At 38.5% G+C, this 25,934-nt stretch overlaps 2 protein-coding genes across 4 annotated transcripts in view; one reads left to right on the top strand and one right to left on the bottom strand.

Moving 5' to 3' along the window:
* The window catches only part of LOC127586941 (ADP-ribose glycohydrolase MACROD1-like), a 734,082-nt gene that overhangs the window by 663,640 nt on the left and 44,508 nt on the right, over positions 1 to 25,934 (bottom strand). The window lies entirely within an intron of this gene.
* On the top strand, positions 8,660 to 12,995 carry LOC127587076 (leucine-rich repeat transmembrane protein FLRT1-like). Its single transcript, XM_052045256.1, has 3 exons — positions 8,660 to 8,735; positions 9,271 to 9,315; positions 10,998 to 12,995. The coding sequence occupies exons 1-3, from the start codon at positions 8,660 to 8,662 to the stop codon at positions 12,860 to 12,862; spliced, it is 1,986 nt and encodes a 661-aa protein (XP_051901216.1). The 3' UTR covers positions 12,863 to 12,995.

Raw genomic sequence — 25,934 nt, 5'->3', positions numbered from 1 at the left:
TTTAAAACAATTCTAGAAATAAATACAAAATAAACTTACCAGTGGAACTGGGTTGACTGAATTCCAGTTTGAGAAGTGGAATACTCAGAAGTGTATGAAGTGTCACAGTGCAAGTTACATCTAGGAGACATCTGTTTAATTATATAAAGACTTCAATGCTCTTGCATTTTCTCAGCAATCAAACTGTCTACAAGTCTGTGAATGACTGGAGAACTGTGTAGAAGTAATAGCTTAGGCAGAGGAACTTGGAAGACAGGGACCAAAGACAATTAGTCAATGATTGTATCATCTCACTTTTGTTTGAAATGGTGAGGTATGTTTAATTGGTCAGAGCTGCCCTTCATAATTTGTGCAGGTGACAATTAACAGAGAGAGAGCAACATGGGAATTGTTTCCCTACAGGGATATGCATTTCTCTGTGTTGATTATCACTCGTGAATGTTGGGTAACATATGGGAGCCCATTGTTATTGATCCTTTCAGACTGCTAGAGTGCAGCTTGTGAGGGTATACTGATATTATTGTTCTGGAACTGGCTGCAGCATAGTGGATATGCAAACACACAAGAATAAAAAAAAATTTCCAGGTGAGGATGTTGTATGACATGGAGTCTGCCCAGCCTTTTTATATGGTTCAGATTGACGCATTCCCTCTGTAATGGGAAGGAAGTTTCTTGTATTTCTGCCATCTAGTTGTAAAATGGTTCTCAACACAAGCATGATGATTGTGGAAAATTGCCCAGTTGTGACCTGTTCACAAAAAGGACAGATACAACCCGGCTATTTACAATCGACTCAATCTACTCTCACTCAGCAAAGTGATGGAAGATGATCCAAACATAAACCAAAGAACTGAATTCTGGAAATGAGGAGGGAGGGAGTGTCTTTTGACATCAAGGTAGCATTTGATTGAGAATGGTATCAAGAAGTCAATGGGTGTCAAGGGGAAAACAACCCGATGGTCAGAATCATACCTCGCACAAAGGAAGATGGTTACAGTGGTTGAGGGTCAATTATTCCAGACCAAAGATATTGATTGCTCAAGTCTGTGTTCTGGGCTCAATCACGTCCAGCTATTTCATTAAGAGATGGACGATACACACTTGGTTTTCCAGTTATGCACAGATCCCCCAAAAATGAAGGAAAATAAAACTACAGATATTCTATTAAACTGGCCTCTCAAAACCAAAATAACATTTGTAACTTCTGTACTTTTAGTTTATCAATTATCTTTATGTATGCAGTCATAGCAATAGAAATGCTAGTTGACTTGAGCCATCTCAAAACAACTTTAATTTGCACATTTCTGTACTTAAATACTGAAGCAAGTTATGGATTTAAGTAACTGATAGTTAAATTTGAAAGGAGTTGCCAATCATGCACTTAACTAAACCAGTTAAACGGTACTCTGCTTGATCCTTCTTGCAAGAAGAGCTGAGAGTAGCTGAAATAAATCTTTACAATACTTTTAGGCTAGTGACATAATCTAAAATGTGAATGTGAATGTTTCAAATCCTTTAGCATCATAAGCAAATTAAAATGGCCGATTCATTTTATAATGAAAAAGCCTGGATTAATAACTTACACCAAAATGGATGTATATTCCCTGTGACCCTAAAATCAGGCTGTGTTGTTTCTCCTCAATGTTTAAGTACTTTTAGGTTTTGGATCATCCTCAATTAGATTTTAGACCAAACTATGAGCTGCAGCCTTGTCAAGGAACAGAGTTGACTCATTCTCCTATTTTCCTCCTGTCCTCCTCCACCTCCTCAGCACAGACATGGCTGAGGTCAAGTACTCAATACATGAGTAAATCACTAAGGATGAACACTCAAATTTCTCTATTCCATAGTAGAACTTTCACTGGATTTTTGCCACCGAACCATTTCTTTTGTAATAGTGTGGCACTTGGAGAGAATTAAGAGTTCTGGTACCATGTGGTAAGCAAGCAAAGAGAAGGCAGTTTCTCTTTCATGGATTACCCAATCATTACAAGATGACACGGTTTGAATACATTTAGCATAAGTAGCAGATAAAAACTGCAACAGGCCATATTGTTTCAAGAAACTTATCATTCAAAATGTTCACCCAGCATATTATAGCCCTCCTGTCACCTTCATCTCCTGAGCAAAAATGGTTGGCCTGAACTTCAGCTATTTCTAATGGTGAACATATGGAGGTGTCATTTTACTTTTATATTCCTAATTTTATTTCAGTATCATATCTCTATGTACACTTGCCTTCAGAAGTATTCTCACTAAGCACTCTTCATGTCAGTATCATAGCAAATTCTATATGTTCTTAGGCGATGTAAGAACATGTTGAATTTTAATAAACAAACAAAATCAGTTTTAACCCAAAAGTTGAATCAAGTACACACAAACCTGCCCTTCCTATCCCTGAGCACTGTTTCATTATTAATGTGGCATTCGCCTTTACCAGCACAGTCACCTGTTGTCATCCATCAAGGGTCTGAGAATCTCTACAAACCCAACTCACCAAAGTATGATGAACAGCACAAAGAATGGGGGTATTTATGTCATGCTGACCATACCATAATATGAGAACTAGAAAACTCAAAAATTTAGTCCCCAAAGTACAATATAACCATGAAGATTCTGTCATAATCTAGGCAGAAGCAGAACAAAAGAAACAGCAGTGAGTATCTGTCTGCAGTTTAACTGCAAGCCAGCTCTGGCTCAAATTTATGTACCCTACAAAGCTATGTACAATGAAGCATATGATTATATTGTTCTGGGATATATTATGGGGTGAAAGATGCACAATAATATATTTAATTTTTTTGAGGAAGCAATAAAATATAAATATTAAAGACAAAGGGAAAGATAATAATTTGGTAGTAATGAGTTATAAGGCCATGATAAACTATACAAATGAAGATTAAACAATTATGAATGTCAATTAAACATCAACATAAAGTAAGATTAATCTTTCAGCTCCACATACAATAAATCTTCCAACAGAAAGTGCAATATCAGTTGTTTTACGTTAAACACATAAGAAATGTAAATAGATTGGATTACAGAGTCATAGCAATTCAAACTCCAGCCAATGTTGATAGATATGAGAAACAGAAGTATCTGACAAATCTTTATAGGTAACCCCAATCAAGTTTTTTTCTATATGCTCTATGTCATGGCATTCCATCCCATCCCACAACTAAGATGGGTATAGGGATCCCATATTGTTATCTCAGCATGACATCTCTAGATTCATGATTTTGTTGATGCTTTGTTTCACACTTGCTCATTGTATTGTGTGTCTGGAAGGGATGTTTAGTTGCCTAACGTTGGATATTAGCTTTAATGAAAGCAGCCAGGCAACATTTGGCAGGGTCTCCTATGTGGGTCTCTTGGACCAGTACAGCAGCTAGTTGGTATTTGGCAGTTGGCTGTTTCAGAACAGTACTTCTGAAGGAGGCAAAACCACCATTTTCTGTCTTCACATTTCATCCCACCAGTCTACATATCCAACACATCATTCTTCGCCACTTCCGCCATCTCCAACGGGACCCCACCACCAAGCATATCTTCCCCTCCTCACCCCTTTCAGCCTTTTGCAGGGACTGCTCTCTCTGCAACTCCCTCGTTCACTCCTTCAACTCCCCCTCCCACACTATCGCTGATATGACGGTCCTCAGCATCCTCCACTGCCAGGAGAATTCCAAGCGCAAACTGGAGGAACAGCACCTCATTTTCCGTCTTGGAACCCTGCAGTCTAGCAGCATGAATATTGAATTCTCCCACTTCCGGTAATCCCCACAAACCCCCTCCCACCATGCTCCTTCTCTTATTCCCTTTTCTAGCCTCTTTTTTTCTACTTTATTTTTCCTCTCACTCCTTACCTTTGACCCATCCCCTGGTAGATCTGCTCTCCCCTCTCCCCAGCACCTGCCTATCACTATCTCTTACCCGCATCTACCTATCATCACATTGTGCCCACCCCGCCTCCCCTCTTTTGTCCACCTATCACTGCTCTGCTTTTCTCTCCTATATATTGGGCTTCCCCTTTTCCTATCTTCAGTCCTGAAGAAGGGTCCTGACCCAAAACGTTGACCACCTGCTTTTCTCCACGGATGCTGCCTGGCCTGCTGAGTTCCTCCAGCATCATCGCGTTTTTCACCATTTTCTGTTGTATGATATAGGCACTGGTTTGGTTACATTCCAAGATCAAGGTCGCCCAAACCTCAGTAGTAAAACTGTGGCATGCTAAAGATACTTATTTTTGCATATTCCCAGAGGCCAAGTTCCAAGCCATCACTAGTTCATTCACTTCAGCATATGAAAGGATAGACCTTAACAACATCTGGAAAACAAAAGTCCTCTACCAAACCACCTCTGCTGCAAAATCCTACCCCCTGACAACAAAGGTTAATGGGGAGACCTTGGAAAATATGGACCAATTCCCATATCTCTGGAGCCACTCTTGGTGAAGGTAAACATCAATGATGAAATTTACCACCTTGAAGGTTCCAACATGGCCTTTGGTCAATCAAGGACATTGCTATTTGAAGATCAAGGCCTCAAATCCAATACTAAACTCATTCTATACTGAGCAGCAGTGAGACTGGCCTCCTATTATGCTAATGAGATCTGGACTACCGACAGGATGACAGCAAGGCACTTGAAAGGTGTCACCAACACTGTCTCACGAAGTCTTTCAATTCCACTGAAAGGATGTGTGAACCAGTATCAGCGTCCTCTCCCAGGCCAATATACCTAGAAATGAAGTCCTCATTACACTCAGTTAGCTCCACCGGATAGGCCACATCTTTCGCATGTCTGACACCAGACTCCAAAAACAGACACACTATTCTGTACTCTGTCAAGGGAAGAGATTACCAGATGGACAGAATAAAAAAGTAGGTGCTTAAAGCCTACTTGTTAAAATGCTAATCCCCACTGACTCTTGGGAATCCCTGCTCAAAGTGAAGGAGCATTTGGGGCATTATTGAGAAAAGGAAGCACACCAAAGCCCTGCTTAAATTGCAGAAATAACACAACCATGTCACAAACCACTAACTACTTGCCCTATCAGGCACCTCTTTCCCTATCTGTGGAAAATTCTGCAATTCCCAACACTGGCCTCAGTAGTCACCTCAGAACCCACAAAACTGGAGGGGAAGCAAGTGATCCTTGCTCCTGAGGGAATGCTAAGAAGAAGATTATGATGGCAGATATACAATGGCAGTGTCATTGAAAAAGCAGTTGTTCAGCTGTGCTAAGCTAATGCTGTGCAGAGGAGGAATTGGAGTGCAGGTGTTAGAGAATATACTATCTGTGATACTTAGGCATTAAAATATGCATGAGCAGGTACAGCACATTGTGGGAAAGTAAATGCCTTTTCTACTTACTTTTAGATTGCAGACTCTTAATTACAAACCAGTACTGAACCTCAAGATAATTGAAGGAGCATTATGAACACATATCAGCACACATAAATTCTCAGATTAAAACACTATTAAATTTGTGGATTCTGCTTTAATATGGTGGTGAAAATTCAACAACAATCTTCTAAAGGAATGCTATCTACACCTGGTGATATGGGTTTTCCAGTTCCTGTTCAAATTCTGAGCGAGAACACCAAACCCGCTTTTCCATCTTGCCCTTTTTTTGTCCAACACAGGAAGGATTAGTGGGGAAATGAGGAAAGATTTTTCATGCAGAGGTTAGTCAGGGTCTATATCTCACTATCAGAGTCAGAAACCCCAAACACATTTTAAAAATCTGGAATACGTCGAAGAGCCATGGTGTGCAGGGCTACAGATCAAGTACTGGAAGATGGGATTAGATTGGGTAGCTTTTTTTTAAACTAGCACAAACAAAATAGATTGAATAACTTTCTTGTGTGCCATAAACTTTCTGCAATTCAATAAAAATGCAATTCTAGAAACTTAATTTTTTTTTCAAATAGACATGGTGGCATTTTCACATTTCTTTCCATTTAACAACAGCACATAATTCTGTGCGTAGAAGTATTTAATATAGTCCTGAGCATGGACTGTTGGTTGAATAATCTGCAGCTTTTGATTTTTGCAGGAAAATGGTACTGAGACAATAAACAAGTGAGTAATACAAAATGATGCTGACAGATCTTTACCATGAAATGACACTTACCTTTGCACACAATTATTCCCATTTTTTAGTGCAGAACAGGTCAATCTATCTTAAAATGTCTCAGTGACTATTAAACAATGCTTCCTAAATTCGCGCATTACGGACACCAGCCTCCCCTCCTTGGACTCTTGTCTTTACCTCTCGTTGTCTTGGTGTAGTAGCTAGCATAATCAAAGACCCCACCCAGCTGGGACATTCTCTCTTCTTTCCTCTTCCATCGGGTAGAAGATACAGGAGCCTGAGGGCACGTACCACATGACTTAAGGACAGCTTCTACCCCACTGTGATAAGACTGTTGAACAGTTCCCTTATACAATGAGATGGACTATGACCTCACGATCTACCTTGTTGTGACCTTGCACCTTATTGCACTGCACTTTCTCTGTGGCTGTGACACTTTACTCTGTACTGTTATTGTTTTTACCTGTACTACCTCAATGCACTCTGTACTAACTCAATGTAACTGCACTGTGTAATAATCGGTTTGTAAGACAAGCTTTTCACTGTACCTCTGTACAAGTGACAATAGTAAACCAATACCAATACCAAATTCAACAATAATTTTACCAAACAAGACTGAAAGTAGGAATTGTCAATCGGAATAGTTTCCTTCTTTAACCTATTATTTAATCTCATTATTTCCCCCTCTCATTCCTCTCAAGCTCTATATATGCCATGTCTTCTCTGGTGGAAATTTACTTAAACATGGCTGGTCATTCATTCAATTCATTAGCCAAGTGAAAATCTTAACAAAATCAATTGCTGATACAGCAACAATGCTCAACCATTGATTTACCAGTGTTCTACTGGATGAACATTTCAATTTATAAAATTTTGAATGTAATTTGGAAGCAGTAACAGATACTATCATGTGGACGCTACACATTTCAAATTCTGGAACTGAATTTCTCCAAGATTACAACACAGAGTGAAACCCCTCACCCCAGTGACCTTACTGTTTACTGGTCTGTGAAGGAGGGAGGAAAGAAACTACAATAGCATTGTTAAATTCTACATCACCCCTTGATGGTAAAATAAGTACTCACAGGCTAGAAAGTTAAAAAAACAAAGTTTTATGTCCCAGTGTGAAAGAGAAACTCCAGAAGACTGACTCAATGGAAAAAAATAAACAGAAGTCTTTGAAACTTTCTTAAATTGCTTCTTTTCTGACACTTACAATTTATACTCAATTTCTTAAAAACAAATTAGCACGTGTTTAAAGCACCATTAGCATTTTACTGGTGCGTTTTAAAAGAAAATACGAAGATAATGCGTGGGAACAAAGATACCCAAAGCTTAAAGTCATGAAGCTCAAAATAAATCTTAACCCTGTCAGACACATTTAAAGTAAAGGAGGAGAAGGATCACAGAAAATTGCTACATAATTTAACCTGATATAAAGGGCATGTTTGATTTAAAGTCTTGTAATAAAATGCATTAGTTACACTTCGCTTTCTAAGTTACAGTGCTGTAGTGATATACTCCCATCTAAGGAGCTATCCTTTTGAGACTTAAAAAGTGGTGGAATAAGCATTACTTCTCAAGGGAATAATTTAGAAGAACAGAGAATCCTGACTTCATGGAACCAACTTTAATGCCACTTCTTTGTACAACAAGAAACTGTTTTGTCTCACAGCTGAGCCAGGAAGGCACACTTATACAAGGTTCAAACCTGAACTCATCATATTTTAATTCACATTTGGAAACACTTTTGAATGATAGGTGTCTTAAACTAGATTCTTCACACAGTATCGTTAGTAAAAATTGCAATCAAATTCCAGATCCCTGAGGGATCCTCAGCACTGATAACAGTTATATTTCTATGAAAAATTAATTGTATATTTTCTTAATGATATTAACTGAAAGTTGAAGGACTAAACTGGTAAGCAAATGTCATGGATTTTCTTCTAGTATCACACACCTTGCAATTTGTACATAGCCTTAAATTGGTTGTGTGAATTAAAACAAACGAAGGCCTGTTGATTTTGTGTGGAACATGCTCTATTTATATAAAACTGAGGCCTAAACTCCAATCACAAAGGGAATTGATGATACAAGGAAAAGCAAGATTTCATGTATTAGTGCAACAAAGAGAAGCAAGTTGAATGCAAGATTGTTCATTGTACAACACAGCAGGGGATTAATCTTTCGTGGATTTATGCTGGAATGAAACATAAGCAAAAGTGTGGTTTAGGAATAGGTATGAGATAGATGGCACACCAGTCATAGAACAAGCAAACTCAAGTATGAAACTTAACAGGAATATTCAAGCTGGGTATTGTAGTGGGACAGTGAATTCTGAGACCAAGCAGCCTGCTCCTTCATTGGGCATGTAGACACCAAGTATCACTGCATGCTCAAGTTCTATCTGTCCTCCGGCTGTACTGACTTAAAACCTTCCTTTCAGTTGGACTGTGTCATACCACCTGTCACACACTGAAAATTTTGTGCAAAAGATCTTTGACCATAACTCAATGAGGCATTGAATTGCAAAGAATAGTCTCAAAGCACAGCAGAAACCCATATGGGGATCCTATTGGCCATCAAGATCATGTGGCAAAATGCCTCATCAATAGAACGTTCATACAAGCAATATACAAGTAAGTTGAAAATAAGAAGAACCTTCTCTGTCAAATCCTTCTTGCACAGTCAGAGACTCAATGTCACATTATGCTACTCACGAAGCAGTTGTGCTGGGGATGAAACCATCATCCACCTACTTCTGGAATGTGCATCTGTCTGGAAGGTCTGGAAAGAGATTCAATGACTTCTTTCGAAGTTTAACTCAGGCAGCTGTATGACACAGAACTCTATGCTCTATGGACTTTTCTCAGGGACACACACTGAGAGAAACACTAACTGTTGCCAAAGATTATCAACTCCCTGAAAGATCTACATGAAACTTAATGGTCATCCAAGACAAGGAGATGTCCACCTCCGAATGTTGAATACTGCATATTCCATGGTCTAAGACTCCATGCTGGGAGATACACTGAAAAGTGGTGCAGCTTTATGAAGCTGGAATCAATGTTTAAAAAAATCCTCAGATTACTTACATAAAGAATCTATGTAAAGGAAAACGAATGAAGAAACACTGAATATAATGTAAACATAATGACATTTCTTGTGTGCCAGTGCTGATAATCATGACAATGCATTTCCTATATTATTCATTTGCAAATGTTATGAATAAAGTAATATCTTTCAAATAAATAAAAGGTGTTATTGATTTTTCCAGTGGAAATATAACCTTGTGTTTTAACTTTGTGGTGTAGTTTTATGCTGGAGTATGAGCATCATGAACTCAGACAAGGGAGAATAAATGAACAACTTCCAAAAGAAGAGGATGCTCTGAATTTCAAGTTCACATCATAATTCTCAATCAATCCTTATTAATTAAAACAAAGGACAATATGCACATATGAATTCTGATATGGGATACCTGGATATTTTACACAGTCTGGCATTTCACACAACATTTCAAGAACCAAGTTACAAGCCTGTAACCAATCACAAGATCATGATGACATTTTAGAAATAATGCTTCCACATTGTTCCTCCAAACTCATAAATTCAAGAAGAACGAAATTACTGCATTGTTACTCACAATGAAGAAGAAGCATCTTCCTTCTCACCTCGTAATAACTGACAGAAACAGATGTCTGTAATTCACCCCACTCATGACCTCATCCATGAAAATCAATCAGGTCAGGTCCCACGCACAGGCAGTTTTGAATTAATGTCAAACATACATGTGAAACTACAGAAACAGTTTTATATGTCTGGACATTCAATTATGCTGTAAACATTAACAGCGAGACTTCTAACAATTCTGGTTGGAGTAAATATAATCAATTTTTAACATCTAATCTGAAAACTAACAAGTTTGTTCACCAAAACCTCCAATTCAAATGAATTTATATCTGTCCTAATCAAAGTACGGACGTGAACTGAGTATTTAGTTATAAAGGGAATTTTTGCTAATTGACGAGGCAAGTGTTTTTAATTGTTTGACTCCAAAGTGAACTCGATATGAATACAAGCTAATTGAAGGATCAGGCTACAAGAAATAATATTTGTTGAGGAAAAAATATCTTCTCCTTTCGTAAAAATAATTCAACTTAGTAGAATATCAAGAAGGGCTCTTACTCAGAAATCCTTGATTTTGGACATATTTCTGAATATATTTAACATTATGGAATTGTGTCATTACCCAGTAAAATTAGTTTGGTGGTTATTCTTATCGGCACATTAGTTTTTGGATGTAAATGCCAGGAATGTAATCTTTTAATTCAAGATAAGTCAATTTTATGGCATCTTTGTATCAAATTTCTGAAAAGTAACACCATGCTAGCTTTGCTTTGCATGGTCACATACTGCTTTCTGTGAGCCACTATCCAAGCAAATCTGATGACAGATCAAAAGATTCAAGAGAAAACAGTGTTTCCAATGGCAGGTAAATAAGCCCTTATTCATATACAAGTTTATCTGACAGAAGGAAAGCACACTTTAGCAGGAAGCTTCATTTTTGTAATGCTAAGACCTTATGGCATTGTTCATTAGTGTAGATAGCCAATTTAGTGCACAAGGGATTTGCAACCATCATTTATGCTCCATCTGATAAATAACAAGTGAAATTACAAAACTGCTTTTTTGTATGGGGAATGGTGCATGGAACAGAAAAGGTGAGAAGAAATTCTATGTTAACTAATGTGTATTTTGTAATTTCTCCTACCCTGCAGATTATAAGAGGACAGAAATATAAATTACATATCTCCAAATGTTGCTTCAAACAATGGATTTCAAAGATCGTTTGTTGTTCTGCATTACCATACCAGCACTACTGATGCCAAATGTTCTATCTGCTTGTCCTTCTATGTGTCGATGTGACAATGGATTTGTTTACTGCAATGATCGAGGCTTGACATCCATTCCTGCCAAAATACCAGAAGACTCTACAACTCTTTTCCTACAAAATAACCAGATTAACAATGCTGGGATCCCAAAGCAACTGAAAAATCTATTGAACATAAAAGTGATTTACCTTTATGAAAATGCTTTGGATGAGTTTCCAATAAACCTTCCAAGATCACTAAAAGAACTGCATCTTCAGGACAACAATATTAGGGCCATTACCCATGACGCACTCTCAAGGATTCCTTTCCTGGAAAAGTTACATTTGGATGATAACTCAGTGTCCACAGTTAGTATTGAGGAAGATGCTTTTGCTGACAGTAAGCACCTCAAATTGCTTTTTTTGTCAAGGAATCATCTGAGCAGCATCCCTACTGGTCTTCCTAAAACACTGGAGGAACTGAGATTGGATGACAACCGGATTGCAACCATTCCACAGTATGCTTTCAAAGGCTTAGTCAACTTGAGGCGCTTGGTATTGGATGGCAATCTTTTAGCTAATCAAAGAATTGCAGATGAGACTTTCAGCAGACTTCAAAATCTGACTGAACTTTCACTGATCAGAAACTCTCTGAGTTTTCCTCCATCAAATTTACCTAGTTCAAATTTACAAAAGCTGTATCTTCAGGATAACCTCATTAGCTACATTCCACCCAATGCTTTTTCTAAAATGAGACAGATCCAGAGACTGGACATATCAAATAATAATTTAACAAATTTGCCCAAAGGAGTCTTTGATGACTTGGTCAACTTGAGTCAGCTACTTTTACGCAACAATCCTTGGTACTGTGGCTGCAAGATGATGTGGCTGAGAGACTGGTTACAAACGACTGCATTTCATGTTAACGTGAGAGGGTTAATGTGCCAAGGACCTGATAAAGTTCGAGGAATGGCAGTCAAAGACATCAAAACAGAAATGAATGAATGTTTTGAGACTGGTTTACATGGTGGTAATACAGCTCTGAAGACGACCCCAATTGTACATACAGTCACTGCCACTCAAGGATTACAATTCACATATAAACCAAGGCGGCCAAATCTGAAGTCACCAGATTCAGCTGTAGACCATCCTTTGTCAGGAGGGTCAGGAACAAAACCAATAATCATTAATGTTATGCCTTTAACTGCTGACACCATTCGTATAACATGGAGGGCAATGTTGCCAGTCACATCCTTCAGGCTTAGTTGGCTTCGACTTGACCACAATCCATCAGTTGGGTCCATCACTGAAACCTTGGTACAAGGAGACCAGACTGAATATCTTCTCACAGCCCTTGAACCCAAGTCGACCTACGTCATCTGCATGGTTACAATGGAGGCCAGCAATTTCTACGTAAGAGATGAAACTCCAGTCTGTGCTAAAGCAGAGACTGCTGATCTATATAGTCCAACCACAACATTAAACAGGGAGCAAGAAGAATCGGACCAAGTAGCCCTTCCACTGGCTGGTATTATTGGAGGTGCATCAGCGTTAGTATTTATTGTTGTTGTCCTTGCAGCATTCTGCTGTTACATCAACAACAACAGGGATGTTTTCTCACAGGATCAACCATACAACAGGGGTTGTAGGAAAAAGGATGACTATGCAGAAGCAGGGACAAAGAAAGATAATTCCATCTTAGAAATCAGAGGGAGTGGGTTTCAGATGATACCACTCAACAACCTACAGCGACCAAAGGAGGAATATGTGATTCACACCATATTTCCATCCAATGGGACAAGTATTTACAAGAACAGTCATAGTACAGCACTTGGCAGTAACCGAGGTTACAGAGACGGTGGGATACCAGATGCTGAATACTCTTACACGTGATTGCAGTGATGCTTCGTAGCATTATCATCTCCAATGCACTGCAAACAAAAGATATTTAAAAAAAAATCATAAAAACCGTTAGGGACAAAACACAAAGTCCAGCAGAAAATGCCTGGCACGATATTTTGTACATTTGTCATATAATTTATATTTAATATGCTTAAAAGATTAAAAAAGCTGGATATTTAGAAAGAAAACACAGCTTCCTAATTGTTTTCAAGCCAGTCTTTCTTTTGCATTTTGGTTAGAAGTGGGATAAAGAATGAACAGCCTACTCTGGAATCATCAGGCGATTAAAAGACTCCAAATTTTTTTCATATCCAACAGGTAAACAACATTGGAATTTTTTTTAGCAATGAGTTCTTTCACCACCATTTTGAAGATTTACTACATATGGTTCAGCAAAAGGCTGTATACATATGCACATGCATATGCATATATATGTATACACACACATACATAAAAATTCTGTTTCTTTGTGCAGGATTTAAATTTTCCCCACAGTTCCAGCGGTATCATCTGTTGACATTTTGTTTTCCTTTTCTCTGCAATGGTGTTTTAAAAGAGGAAATTAGTTTTAAAATATTTAGTTCTTTATAGCATTTATGGTGTTGTTTTAGGACTTAATCATAATTGGGAAAAGAGACAGAATATCATAGTTATTTTTGAAGATAATTCTGCTGAAACATTTTTTGAAAAAAATCAAGTTAGTTTTGTGCATCTCAACTGTGAATTACTTGTCCTTAAATGTCAGGCCAAATGGATGTAACATGGTTATCTGACCTGTCATGCTGTTGATTTTCTCAACTTAACTCTCTAAGGACTACTATGGAAAAACTTGCAACTAAAACAAATTTTAACCCAAAAGCAAATTTTGCAATTTATTTGAATAACACTATGAGCCTCAGTTTTGTTGTGTGGTTACATTTATTCTGATAACACAAAGTGTAGAAAAATTGACATGTCATGGTGCATTTGGTTTTGACAAGGTTTAGCCAAAACTATCTGCTCTGAGTGAAATGCCCTGCCTTCTATTTTATGAAAGCTCCTTTGTTTTGAAGAAAACAATACAATTTCTGAAGTGACTAGTCAAACTAAATATTCAAAGGGTTAATAATACTTTCTCCATAAAAGAAACTAGACTGGGTGTTGTGAAAAGAACAAATTTAAACTGAAGCAAACCCAGTCTTGGTGTTAAATATTTTCTGGATGATAAAAGGCTACAGTTTAAATGGAAAGTATGTCCCAAGATACCACAGCTGCACAAATGTATTACCTGCTGCTAATCTAAGAATTGGAGTCTCATCTTCTTCATTGTAATGTCAGATTTTTGGCCTCTTTATGGTGATCATCCAGAAATGCATTTTTATATACTGAGAATTCTTTCAGGGAAGTTTGTACATCTTTACTGACAGCATTGTCCGCACCCTCTGTTCCAAAAGGTCTTCATTTGATTCCTGTATATTAGTGATGAGGTTTCCTGAACATTTGAATTGATAGCTTCGAACCTTTCTACTTAGCAGATACATTAATACCCTGGATTGGCGATTAACAGAAATAATATGATTACATAAAAGTTTGCCTGTAAATAATTTTTTTAAAGCTATGATCACCAAGTTACAACTGATCTTTTAAATAAATCCCCCTCCTTAAAATGTGAAATGTTCTAATATTTGTGCGACCTTAGACATTGTAAATGAGAAGTTCATATTTCCACACTAATGATGATGTAATTGTAGTTATATCATCTAACCTTTCACTGTTATTTCTCAGCTCTAATTTGTTTTTAAATAACCATGAAATATTGATTTATTTTAAATCAGAGAATTTTAATGAGAATATTAACTACATTTTTCACTCTCATTTCCCCTGCCCAAACCTAGCACTTTTAAATTACTTTCAGAATGGAATTAAAAATAGGTTGACAAAATATAATAGAATGTTGTGAAGAATGGCAGGATATGCATTTGCATTCTGGATAGGCTGAACGTTTTGCGCTTTGACGACTTGGATAATGATATGTACATGTAGATTCAGACTATCTTGTCTGTCGCACCAGTCAGCCCAGATGAAAGCAGAACCACCCAAATAACTTGTTTACTGCAGCAAATTTTGCATTTATACTTTATGCATCCTCAGAAGAGTCAAAATTGTAATAAACCCTCAAATTAAAATGTTAAAAATGCTTCACTTAAACAAACCATTAAGTAAAATGTTATACAAAACATTTATCTCAACCACCCAGAAGGTAATTAAAATGCAGTGCGTAGTACAGAGAATAGAGTGCATAAAATAAAATATTGATTCTAATTCACTGCACCATTATTTGAGAAAGATGTAAATTTACAGCTTTAAAGTGAGAGCACACCTCATTGTAGTGTGATACATTTTCAAAATGAGAAAAATGAGCCACCAGCAATCTTTGCAACATCACTCTACTAAACAGGAAAACTGCCAATATATCCACCAGACTGATTTACAAACTGTTCCAAGCAGACAAGCATGAATAATTATCTGCCTCGATGTTACTTGCAGATCTGAACGTTCAGCATTCTTGACCTTGTCAATGCAGCAACACTGACCATGACGACAATATGTATGAAGATACCATGCTACTGGCTGATAACCAAAAAACAAAGGCAGTTTTAGTTCAAGTACTGTAAGAAGAAACTATATTGTCCATCCTCTCAATTCATGCTTATGCTTCATTATTTTGCAAACCTAATGCTATCAAGAGTAACTGGTCCACCATCAGTTAAATAAGTTAAAAATAAATTGTACCCCTACATGTTCCAGTGAGTTACCAAGCTGGCCTTCTTAGAGAAAAACAAGTAATGATGGACTTCTGTGATATGACTGTAAATTTACCAAAAGATGTCACTTCGCTAGGTTTGCATACAAAGACCAGGAGGAAGCAGCAAAGAGCACCATGGCATGGGTACAATTGCATCTTATCAATCAGAGGGGTCTCCCATCTGGAAAGGAGAGAAAAATGAGGGGAAGTTTTTTTATTACATTTCTTTGTTTGAGGAACACTTTAAAACTGCAGGTCTCAGTGCAGTCCAAAATTTGACTAATTTATACACATGCTTAAATTGGTTACTTTGAGATTTATTTTTCTTGGGTTCCTCCAAGCAACACCTTGGTTCAAAAAGATACAGATAATTTATTTCCCAACATGCCCTGCAGCCAAGAAGGTTTCTGCTTAATTCTCTAGTTTGCCTCTCCAATCTTTCTTCCCACTCAAAAAAATGTCTGTACTGTTAGATGATCCATTTAGCAACCACCCAGGGCAACATAAACAAGATAAGGAATTCAACCAGTGCCCAAAGACACACTAACACAGCATATTGGAATGTTAACCTCACGATTCAACACCTGGACACATATGTAACATAATTACTCCTTGACCCAAAATAGTTTTCCTTCAATTTTGTCCCTGGCCTTAATTGAATTAAAGTAAAACAGGAAGTCAGTTAAAAGTACATTCACTGTTCATCACCCTAATGTCACACAAATTAAAATGGTCTCCTCAAACACAACTTAATTTTGAAGGGAGAAAGTATATAAATTTCAGAGAGGAATTTATTTCATATCAGATATGACTTTTCGTGAGTAACACAGATATTTCACATACTCAGCTGTATGATTAATGGAAATCAGAATGACAAAACAGGCACTCTAAAACATGTTTCCATCATTCTTCCTTTCCCGACTATTAAGTCTCCCTTCCTAAATATTTCTGACTCTCTCATTCTGTTTCCTCCTTTAAAATGTTCCATAAAAGCTATCTGTTTGACCAAGCTTTTTGTCACTTACAAGGCTTGGTGCCAAATGTTGTTTGATAACACTCCTTTGAAGGACATTGAGACATTTTGCAATGTTAGTGGAGTTCTATATAAACACAAGTTGTTATTGTTAAAGGAAATCACCATCAAATCTTCGCTGTTCTTCTGCCATCTTACTACTCCATACTGAAAATCCCTCCCCCACTCCCAAAGAGAGCATGTCTCCAGTCATTCTTTTAGATGGTAGATAATACCGTTTTTTTAAGCAAAATAGTTCTTTTACTCTTCGACCACCATCATGGGCATTGCATGTGTACTTTGAAATAGAATAGCATTACTCATCAGGAAGCTAAATTATAGATGTTTTTCTATAACCTTCTGATCTCATCATCTCAAAAATAAAATCTCAGAGGATAATTATCATAAGTAAACGCACTGCCCATCAGCTCAGACATATCATCATCACCTTAGTTCATCCGCTAACAATCTGCTAACTTGCTTTATGTAAAATTCACTTCACATGAACTCAACCTTGAAGTGTCACAAAATCAATATATAATTCATAAGTAACAATCCTTACAAATTCTAAATAATTATCTTTTTTGATTTTCTTCATTTCTTGCAACATGGACAATTGTGCACATGATAAAACCATAATGGCAATGGCAATTATGACCAAAATATTCCTGCAAAAATAATGTTATGTGACTCAGCTGGTATTCCCCATAGCATACATCTGTCCTTCCATAGCATTTGGACTAGCATTTCACGAATAAAGATCTTTTACTCTTTCCATGGAATATTTTTGCAGCACGGTAGCGTAGCGGTTAGCGCAACGCTATTACAGTGCCAGCGATCGGGGTTCGATTCCCGTTGCTGTCCGTGAGGAGTTTGTACGTTCTCCTGTGTCTGTATGAGTTTCCTCCGGGTGCTCCGGTTTCCTCCCACATTCTAAAGACATACGGGTAGGTTAATTTGGGTTTAAAATGGGCAGCACGGACTCTTTGGGCTGGAAGGGCCTGTTACCACGCTGTAAATAAAACTTAATTTAATTAAAGAAACAAAAGCATGAAGAATTAATAAATATCCTTTAAGATCCCAGTCCATGCACTAAAAAGTACCAGGAAGAATCTAGGTTTGCTACTTTCCATTCTCACCACAAAAAGTCTAATTTCTATGCAGACTTTGTGGTCATTTCCGGGCAGTAACTAAGACACCAAATTTTTATTAAAAATAATATTTAATTTTTCCATGCATTTCTGTGACTGATGATCTTGAAGTATCAATAACTTTGGTCACAACACATGGTAATATAGTGGCTAAGTAATTGGACTAATAATCCAGATATGCTCAAATCCCCCCATGACTGTTTGAAAATTTGAACCAAATTGAAAACAAAACTAAACCGGAATTTAGAATCAGTTACCATGAAACAGCTGAAGTATTAAGAAAATCTAAGGTGTTCATTAAAACCCCTCATGAGGGAAATAGCTTTTATGCTTTTACTCAGCTGCAGCCTCACCTCAGCATGATTAACTCCTAATTGCTCTCTGGCCTAGCAAAGAAAGAGGGCAAATGGGGATGAGCGATTAATGTTCACCTTGCCAGCAATGGCTACGTTCTCAGAACTTAAACATTATATATAATCTTTTGATATTTACTTAGCATCAACAAAGCAAATCTCAGAACTCAGCCTTGTTTCCACTCCTAATTTGCTGTTGTTTTACTTCCTATTTGGGTTTCACTTATGTAAGGAGGCATCCCTTTGAGAAACCATGGTTTACCACAATTCACTTCTCACTTTTAGCAGATGATAAATTGCCACTTTTACATAGGTAACAGTGTCACCAGAACACTATTGCAAGGACTACTGTACAGCAACAAATTTGTATTGGCCAATACAACTTGCCATTTTATCACAAGAGTATGCTATCTCAAATTTAAATTCTTTTCAGGTCCATATCATGCATCATTCAGAATCAATTGGTCATACAGGTACTCATCGCATAAATGTTTCCTTAATTGAAATACAAATAACTATTCTCTGCTTAATGCAAATTCCTGATGATGAAATTGCTTAAAAATCTTAAACAACCTTAAATCAAAAATCCTCATTAGAGTTTACACTGTTCTGTGGAAAAAGTAGGTGTCATCTAGTTTATGAAATATTCTTTTTGTCACTGTCACAAGATATGAGTCTGATGTTAGGAGCAGAGCAATCCACTGAGAATATGAAGTGGTGGTCACTGCAGCTGACTGCAGAACAGTTTGGCCTAGGCCTACTTACCATTCTGGACAAATACATACATTGGCAAAGAATTGCCCCAGAATTATTATTTTAAGATTAGTTAAAAGGGGGCTAGGCCGCAAATATCACAAATTATTAAAAAGTCAAGGTGAGTGATTGCCTGCATCTACTGCTCTGGTCAAATCTAAGTGCACAGCTTGAAGAACAAAAAATGAACACAACGAAAATGCAGTTCAAAGGACATGGAGGCAAATACTGGAACTGCAGAAATATTGACTTCCTGACAGGAGCTAACTATCAAAAGGTGAATTAATATTCTTAGCTCTGGTGTCTGCTGTATAGTGTGAATAATTATGTCCTACACAAAACAATAAATCAGAAGGAGCAGGTTGATTATTTAAGCTTAGTCATCATTATATAAAAAAATGGTCACTCCTTTTTCATTCTCTAAATGTTGTATTGTTTAGGGTTGGCTTGCTGTGTTTTTGATGAGAATTGCTACATGGAAAAAAGGATTTTCAGAAGACAAAACCAAAGTGCATTGTGAAGCCCTTTGGCCTCTTTTTGTAGGTGCCTTGAAATTTCAATGTTAAATGTGTGTTCAAACTGAAACATGCTGACCTTTTTCTTGTACATACAAATGTGAAAATTTCCTTGTTCTCTTCAAAATAAAATTTTTAAAAATACAGACTGTGTTTACTATTATCACTGATAACTTAGGTTTGTCAGTTATATTTTTCTCCAAAGTATCCCCATATCACATAACTTCTCTTGGCTGGAATATTTGAGCACTATTGCCAAATTCTGTGGTTAATTATAGTAAAATGAGGTAATTTCCACTTGCATTAAAAAGCTGTTAAATAAGTACAGGTTGTGGTTGTGTTTTCTCTTGTTCTGCAAGAAGTCCCTGCCCATTACCACCCAACTCCCCAAAAAAAAGCCACCATCAACTCCTGTCATTCAATCGATTGACCCATCTCCAACCTTACTTTCCTCTCCAGTGTTATTAAACTTGTGGTTGCCTTCCAAATCTTACCCCTCCGACTTCATATTTAAATCCCCCCAAGTTTCTAACCTAGGCACAGAATAAATGGTATTCTCTGTGAAAATGGTGCACAATATATCCTCTTCCAATCCATTTATAGCCTTTGACATATTTGACTATGCTTCCCTCTGTTCCATTCTTATCTATCCAGTTGTAACTAGAAAATGTGCCATCCAAGAATTAACAACGGCACAGACATCATGGGCCAAAGGGTCTGTTCCTGTGCTGTACTGCTCTATGTTCTAAATTTTGCCTATTCCTCATCTATGCTCTGCCCCATCAAATTCATCCAAAAACGCATCATCATACTCCCCATAATGTCAACTTTGTGTCACCTACGTCTCTCAAAATCTCCCCACTATCACGATAGTCATAGAAGGGTAAAATAACACAAATACTAGAAATTTGACATCTGAAATAATCCAAAATAGAAATCTGAAATAAAATCGAAAATATTCAGCATGTCAGGCAGTATCAGTAGGAAGGCAACAGGATTAACATTTCAAAACTGATGAAAACCACTGACCTGACCAACCACTACCCTCTGCAGTTATCATTCACTCATCACCCGCAGCCAATATTTGCTCCAGGTTCATCAACACATTTCAATTCCCTCCACAATCTTGCCACCATCCAGCCCTTCCAACCACATCCCTGTAACCTTTTACATCCCTCCAATTTCCAAGATCAGTGTATTTTATCCTAAGGTGCATGATCATTTTCCTTTCTCTTTCAACTGGCAGCCAGATTTCAGCTAAACACACTGAAAACTTCCCAAGGCTCTATGTTTCTGCCCTTCATAAAGCTTCTCTCTTTGATCAAATTATCTTAATATCTTCTCCCATGGTTTTTGATTCAAATTTTGATGATAAAAGCTGCTATAGATTCCTTTGTTATGTATTGCCATGTTAAAGGCATATAAAAGTGCAAGTTATGATTGCATTGTTGAGGGTAATTGATTCCCTGCCACTCTCTGGTCCCCCAACATTTGTTCCTTGGTCAGCTGAAACTTGACAGAATATGTTGTTTGTTGCTCCTTGTTGGTACTTCATGCTTCCCCACTGGAAATGTCTGTCTAAACTAGGGAGAACATTCAGATGACCCAGACATCTGAGTCTCCAGCAAATCTCAGTGTCGAAGCAGTCACAGAGAAACACAGTGTATTTTTAATTGGTAAATGGTAATTGGATTATTATTGTCACACGCTCTGAGGTACAGCGAAAAGCTTTGTTTGCATGCCATCCACACAGACCATTCCATACATAAGTACATTGAGGTAGTACCAAAGGAACAGAATATAATGTTGCAGTTACAGAGAAAGTGCAGTGCAGGTAGACAAATAAGGTGCAAGGGCCACAATGAGGTAGATTGTGAGATTAAGAGTTCATCCCTTGAACTCTTGAAGTGGAGACTTCAACCCTTCAATCAATGTGTACTTTACCCAACTCCGTGTGCTCATGCATACAGATCTCTGCAAAAGATACTAGACATTCATTAAGAGTAAGAGCCAAATTGACTCCACACACCAGAGGGCATAGAGACTAATTTCACTGTTCCATTTATGGGTCAGGTGATAATCAGCTAACTCAGAACAGACTAATGTTTGAAACTGGGATCTTATCGCTCCTCTTAGTTGGTTGTGCCTTTATCCATGAAGACATTGAAATAGCAGTTCCCCAGTGAAACCCCACCCCCTCCAACGTTCATTTTCATCCACAATAACCGCCTGGACTCAGGTTAAAATCAAGGAATTGGATAGCCATTTAAAAGATCTGCCAAGGAAGTAAATCTCTGCTGCTGCTCAAACTAAGTTAATGCATACCACATTTCGAAGTGCAGTTGATAGCAAAAGAACCATGCAATGCTTTTGGCTTGTAGTATGAAAGTGCCTTTGGATGGTTTGGCAATATTTCAGAACTGAACATATCCAATCAAATTATGACAGAGGGCTACATCCCTGTCAATCCTCCAACTCCAAAGTAATATAACATAACCTTCAATTAAACTGCTTAAAGTTCCTTCATAAATCTAAAATAATTATGTCACAGACAACTTTAAAAGACAATTTACAACTACACAGTGTTGGCCTAGCCACTTAGCACAAAAATCATTAAAGGCACAGTATAACGAAAACTGCAGCAGCTAAAAAAAAAATTATCATTGTGATCTCATTCTTCATAATGCTAATGACTTATTACTGGAGAAAGGTTGGTGAAGTGGGATGAAGGGAAACTATAAGCCTTTATGGAAAAAGGAGCTAGACTGGCCAACCCTTTCTGTTCTAACATGGAAGATCATTCATGTCAGGTCATTTACCTTTGATCATTTATCTGGAGAAATATTTCAGAATTAATAGCTGGAGTATTGTGTGCAGTTCTGTTCCTCACACTATAAGAAGAATGTGATTGCACTGGAGAGGGTGCAGAGGATGTTGCCTGAGATGGAACATTTCAGTTATGGGGAGAGACTGGACAAGCTAGGATTGTTTACCATGGAGCAGAAAAGGCCAAGGGGAGACTGATAGAGGGATACAAAATTATTTGGGGCAGAGATAGGGTAGATAATCGGAAACTTTTCCCCATAATGATGGCTCAAAGTAGGGGCATAGGGGTTTGAGGTAAAGAATAAGAGGGTTACAGGGGATCTGAGGAAATGTTTTTCACAAGAAAGGGGTGCATTGCCTGACAGTGTGGTGGAGGCAGGCAGTCTCACAACATTTAAGAAGTATCTGGACAAGCACTTGAATTGCCAGGGCATAGAAGGTTACAGACCAAAATGGGATTAGTGTAGATGGATACTTGACAGTCAGCATGAACATGGTGGGCCAAAGGACCTGCTTAAACAGGAATGGTTTTAATGTCTTTTCATGCCAATGTTAGGAGAACAACCCATTATTTTAGACATGGGCTATTTCTACTTAACAAGAATGACCGAGATTTTTTCAAATTCTTTTCCCTTTTTTTCTGTGGGAAGTACCTAACCTCCAATCAGTCCACCGTCTCAGACATCAGATCGGCCTTCCTGAGACTAAACCCTCAGAAAGCAACTGGCCCGGGTGGAGTTCTCGGCTGTGTCCTTAGATCCTGTGTGGACCAGCTTGCGGGAATCTCTCTAACCTCTACCAACTCCATTCTGAGGTTCCCACTTGCTTTAAGAAGACCACTATCATCCCAGTGCCAATGAAAAACAAGGTAATGTGCCTTAACGACTACCACCCGGTGGCTCTGACATCCACCATCATGAAGTGCTTCAAAAGGCTGGTCATGGCACACATCAACTCCAGCCTCCCAGACAACCTCGACCCACTGCAATTCGCCTACGCTGAAACAGGTCCACAGCGGATGCCATCTCCCTGGCCCTGAACATCTCTAGAACCTCCAGATAACAAAGACACCTATGTCAGACTTTAGTTGACTATAGTTCTGCCTTCAACATCATAATTCCAAACTCATCTCCAAACTCCTGGACCTTGGACTCTGCACCCCACTCTGCAGCTGGATCCTTGACTTCCTGACCGACAGACCACAATCAGTAAGAACAGGCAACAACACCTCCTCCGTGATTATCCTCAACACCGGTGCCCCGCAAGGCTACATCCTCAGCCCCTTACTACACTCCCTAACACTCACGACTGTATGGCCAAATTCTGCTCTAACTCCATTTACAAGTTTGTAGGTGACACCACCGTAGTGGGCCGGATCTCAAACAATGACAAGCGGAGTACAGGAAAGAGATAGGGAGCCTAGCGGCATGGTATCAAGACATCTACCTCTTCCTTAATGTCAGCAAAAGGAAGGAGCTGTTCATTGACTTCAGGAAATGGGGTGGGGTCTGTATCAATAGTGCTGAGGTGGAGACGGTTGAGAGCTTCAAGTTCCTAGATGTAAATGTCACCAATAATTGGTCCTAGTCCAGCCACTTTGATGCTCGGGCAAACAGAGCACACCTGTGCCTCTACTTCCTTAGAAGGCTAAGGAAATTTGGTACATCCCCAATGACTCTTACCAATTTTTACAGATGCACCATAGAAAACATCCAAACCGGATGCATCACAGCTTGGCATGGCACTGCTTTGCCCAAGACCGCAAGAAATTGCAGGAAGTTGTGAATGCAGCCCAGTCATGCAAACCAGCCTTCCCTCCACTGACTCTGTCTACACTTCCCACTGTGTTGGGAAAGCAGCCAACATAATCAAGGACACCTCCCATCCCAGTCATTCTTTTTTCTCCCATTGGGCAGAAGATGCAAAAGCTTGAAAGTACGTACCACTGGACTCAGGAACAGTTTCTATCCCATTGTTGTCAAACTCTTGAACAGACCTCTGGAGGGTGAGCTCCAAGGTGGCACTGAAGCATGGTGACTCTTTGCGAGATGGCTTCAATTACCAATATGATCAAGATGAACTCTTGATCTCCCAGTCTACCTCATCATGACCCTTGCACTTTATATGTTTACCTGCACTGTACTTTCTCTGTAGCTGCAATACTATATTCTGCATTGTGTTTTCTTTTTACTACTTCAATATACTTATGTATGGCATGATCAACCTGGATGGCACACGAACATAGTTTTTCACTGTATCTTGGTACACATGACAATAATAAACCAATACCAGTAAGTATCTTAGATATTCAGCTGTAGTAACATCAATGGTTCACTGATGGAAAACCACAAGCATGAACCTATTATTCTTTGGCATAATCCATTACAGCACCAAATAGTCAATCTGATCTGATTGCACAATTTAAGTTAAAAACTTGTCATCATTTAATCACAACATCCTGTTCACCTTTTTATAGAGTAATACAGCATTGAAAGAGGTCCTTGGGGCCCACCAAGTCCATGCTGACCACCAAGTGCCCATTTACACTAATCCCATTTTCTTCTTCAATACATTCCCATCAACTCCAACCAGATTCTATCACTCACCTACACCTAGGGACAATCTACAGTTGCCAATTAACCTACCAACCCATATGTATTTGGGATGTGGGAGGAAACAGAACACCCAGGGGGAAAAGCCACAGAGAGAACATGCAAACTCCAGCACTGGAGGTAAGGATCGAGCCCAGGTTGCTGGAGTTGCAAGGCTACCCCTTTTCTTCCACCCTTTATTATTTTTCAGCCTTGGTAATGTATTGCATTATAAGCCTTCATCCATCAGTCAGGTTAGTCAATCAGAAAATCATACATGGTACACCCATTTAGATAATAAGGAAAGGAATAAAAAGCACAAATTTCTTTTGCCAACATATCATTAAACCAGAGCACAGAATGAAATTTGGCCTAAACTATTGCAAATCTCCCCTCTACAGCCTCCAACCTGATAGTTCCCAAACCCCATACTGCCCATTTCTATCTCCTACCCAAGCTTCACAATCATGACTTCCATGGTAGGCCCACTGCTTTTGCCTGCTCTTGCACTACTGAACTTATACCTCATCCCCTTCCTCCTCCTTATCCAGTCTCTTCCCACCTACATCTGGGACACCTCACATGCTCTCCATCATTTTAACATCTTCCAATTCCTTGGCCCCCACCGCCTCATCTTCACCATGGACATCCAGTCCCTATACACTTACATTCACCATCAGGAAGGCCTTAAGGCTTTCCGTTTCTTTCTAGAACATAGATCCAACCAATGCCCCTCTACTAACACTCTACTTCACCTGGCGAAACTTGTGCTTACCCTGAACAACTTCTCTTCTGATTCTTCACACTTTCTACAAATCAAAGGTGTAGCCATGGGCATCTGCATGAGCCCCAGCTACACTTGCCTTTTCGTTGGCTACATGGAGTAGCCTTTGTTTCAAACCTACTCTGGCATTACTCCAAATCTTTCTCCATTACCTCGAATCCTCCACCCATGTGCAACTCGCCAATTTAATCAACTTCACTATCAACTTCCACCCTGCCCTCAAATTCACTTACTTCCCTCCATAGATGCCACCTGACCTGCTGAGTTCCTCCAGCATTTTGTATCTGTTGCTC

This window comes from Pristis pectinata, chromosome 38 (assembly GCF_009764475.1).
Source record: "Pristis pectinata isolate sPriPec2 chromosome 38, sPriPec2.1.pri, whole genome shotgun sequence".
Lineage (NCBI taxonomy): Eukaryota > Metazoa > Chordata > Chondrichthyes > Rhinopristiformes > Pristidae > Pristis > Pristis pectinata.
This window is presented reverse-complemented; position numbering and strand designations above follow the sequence as displayed.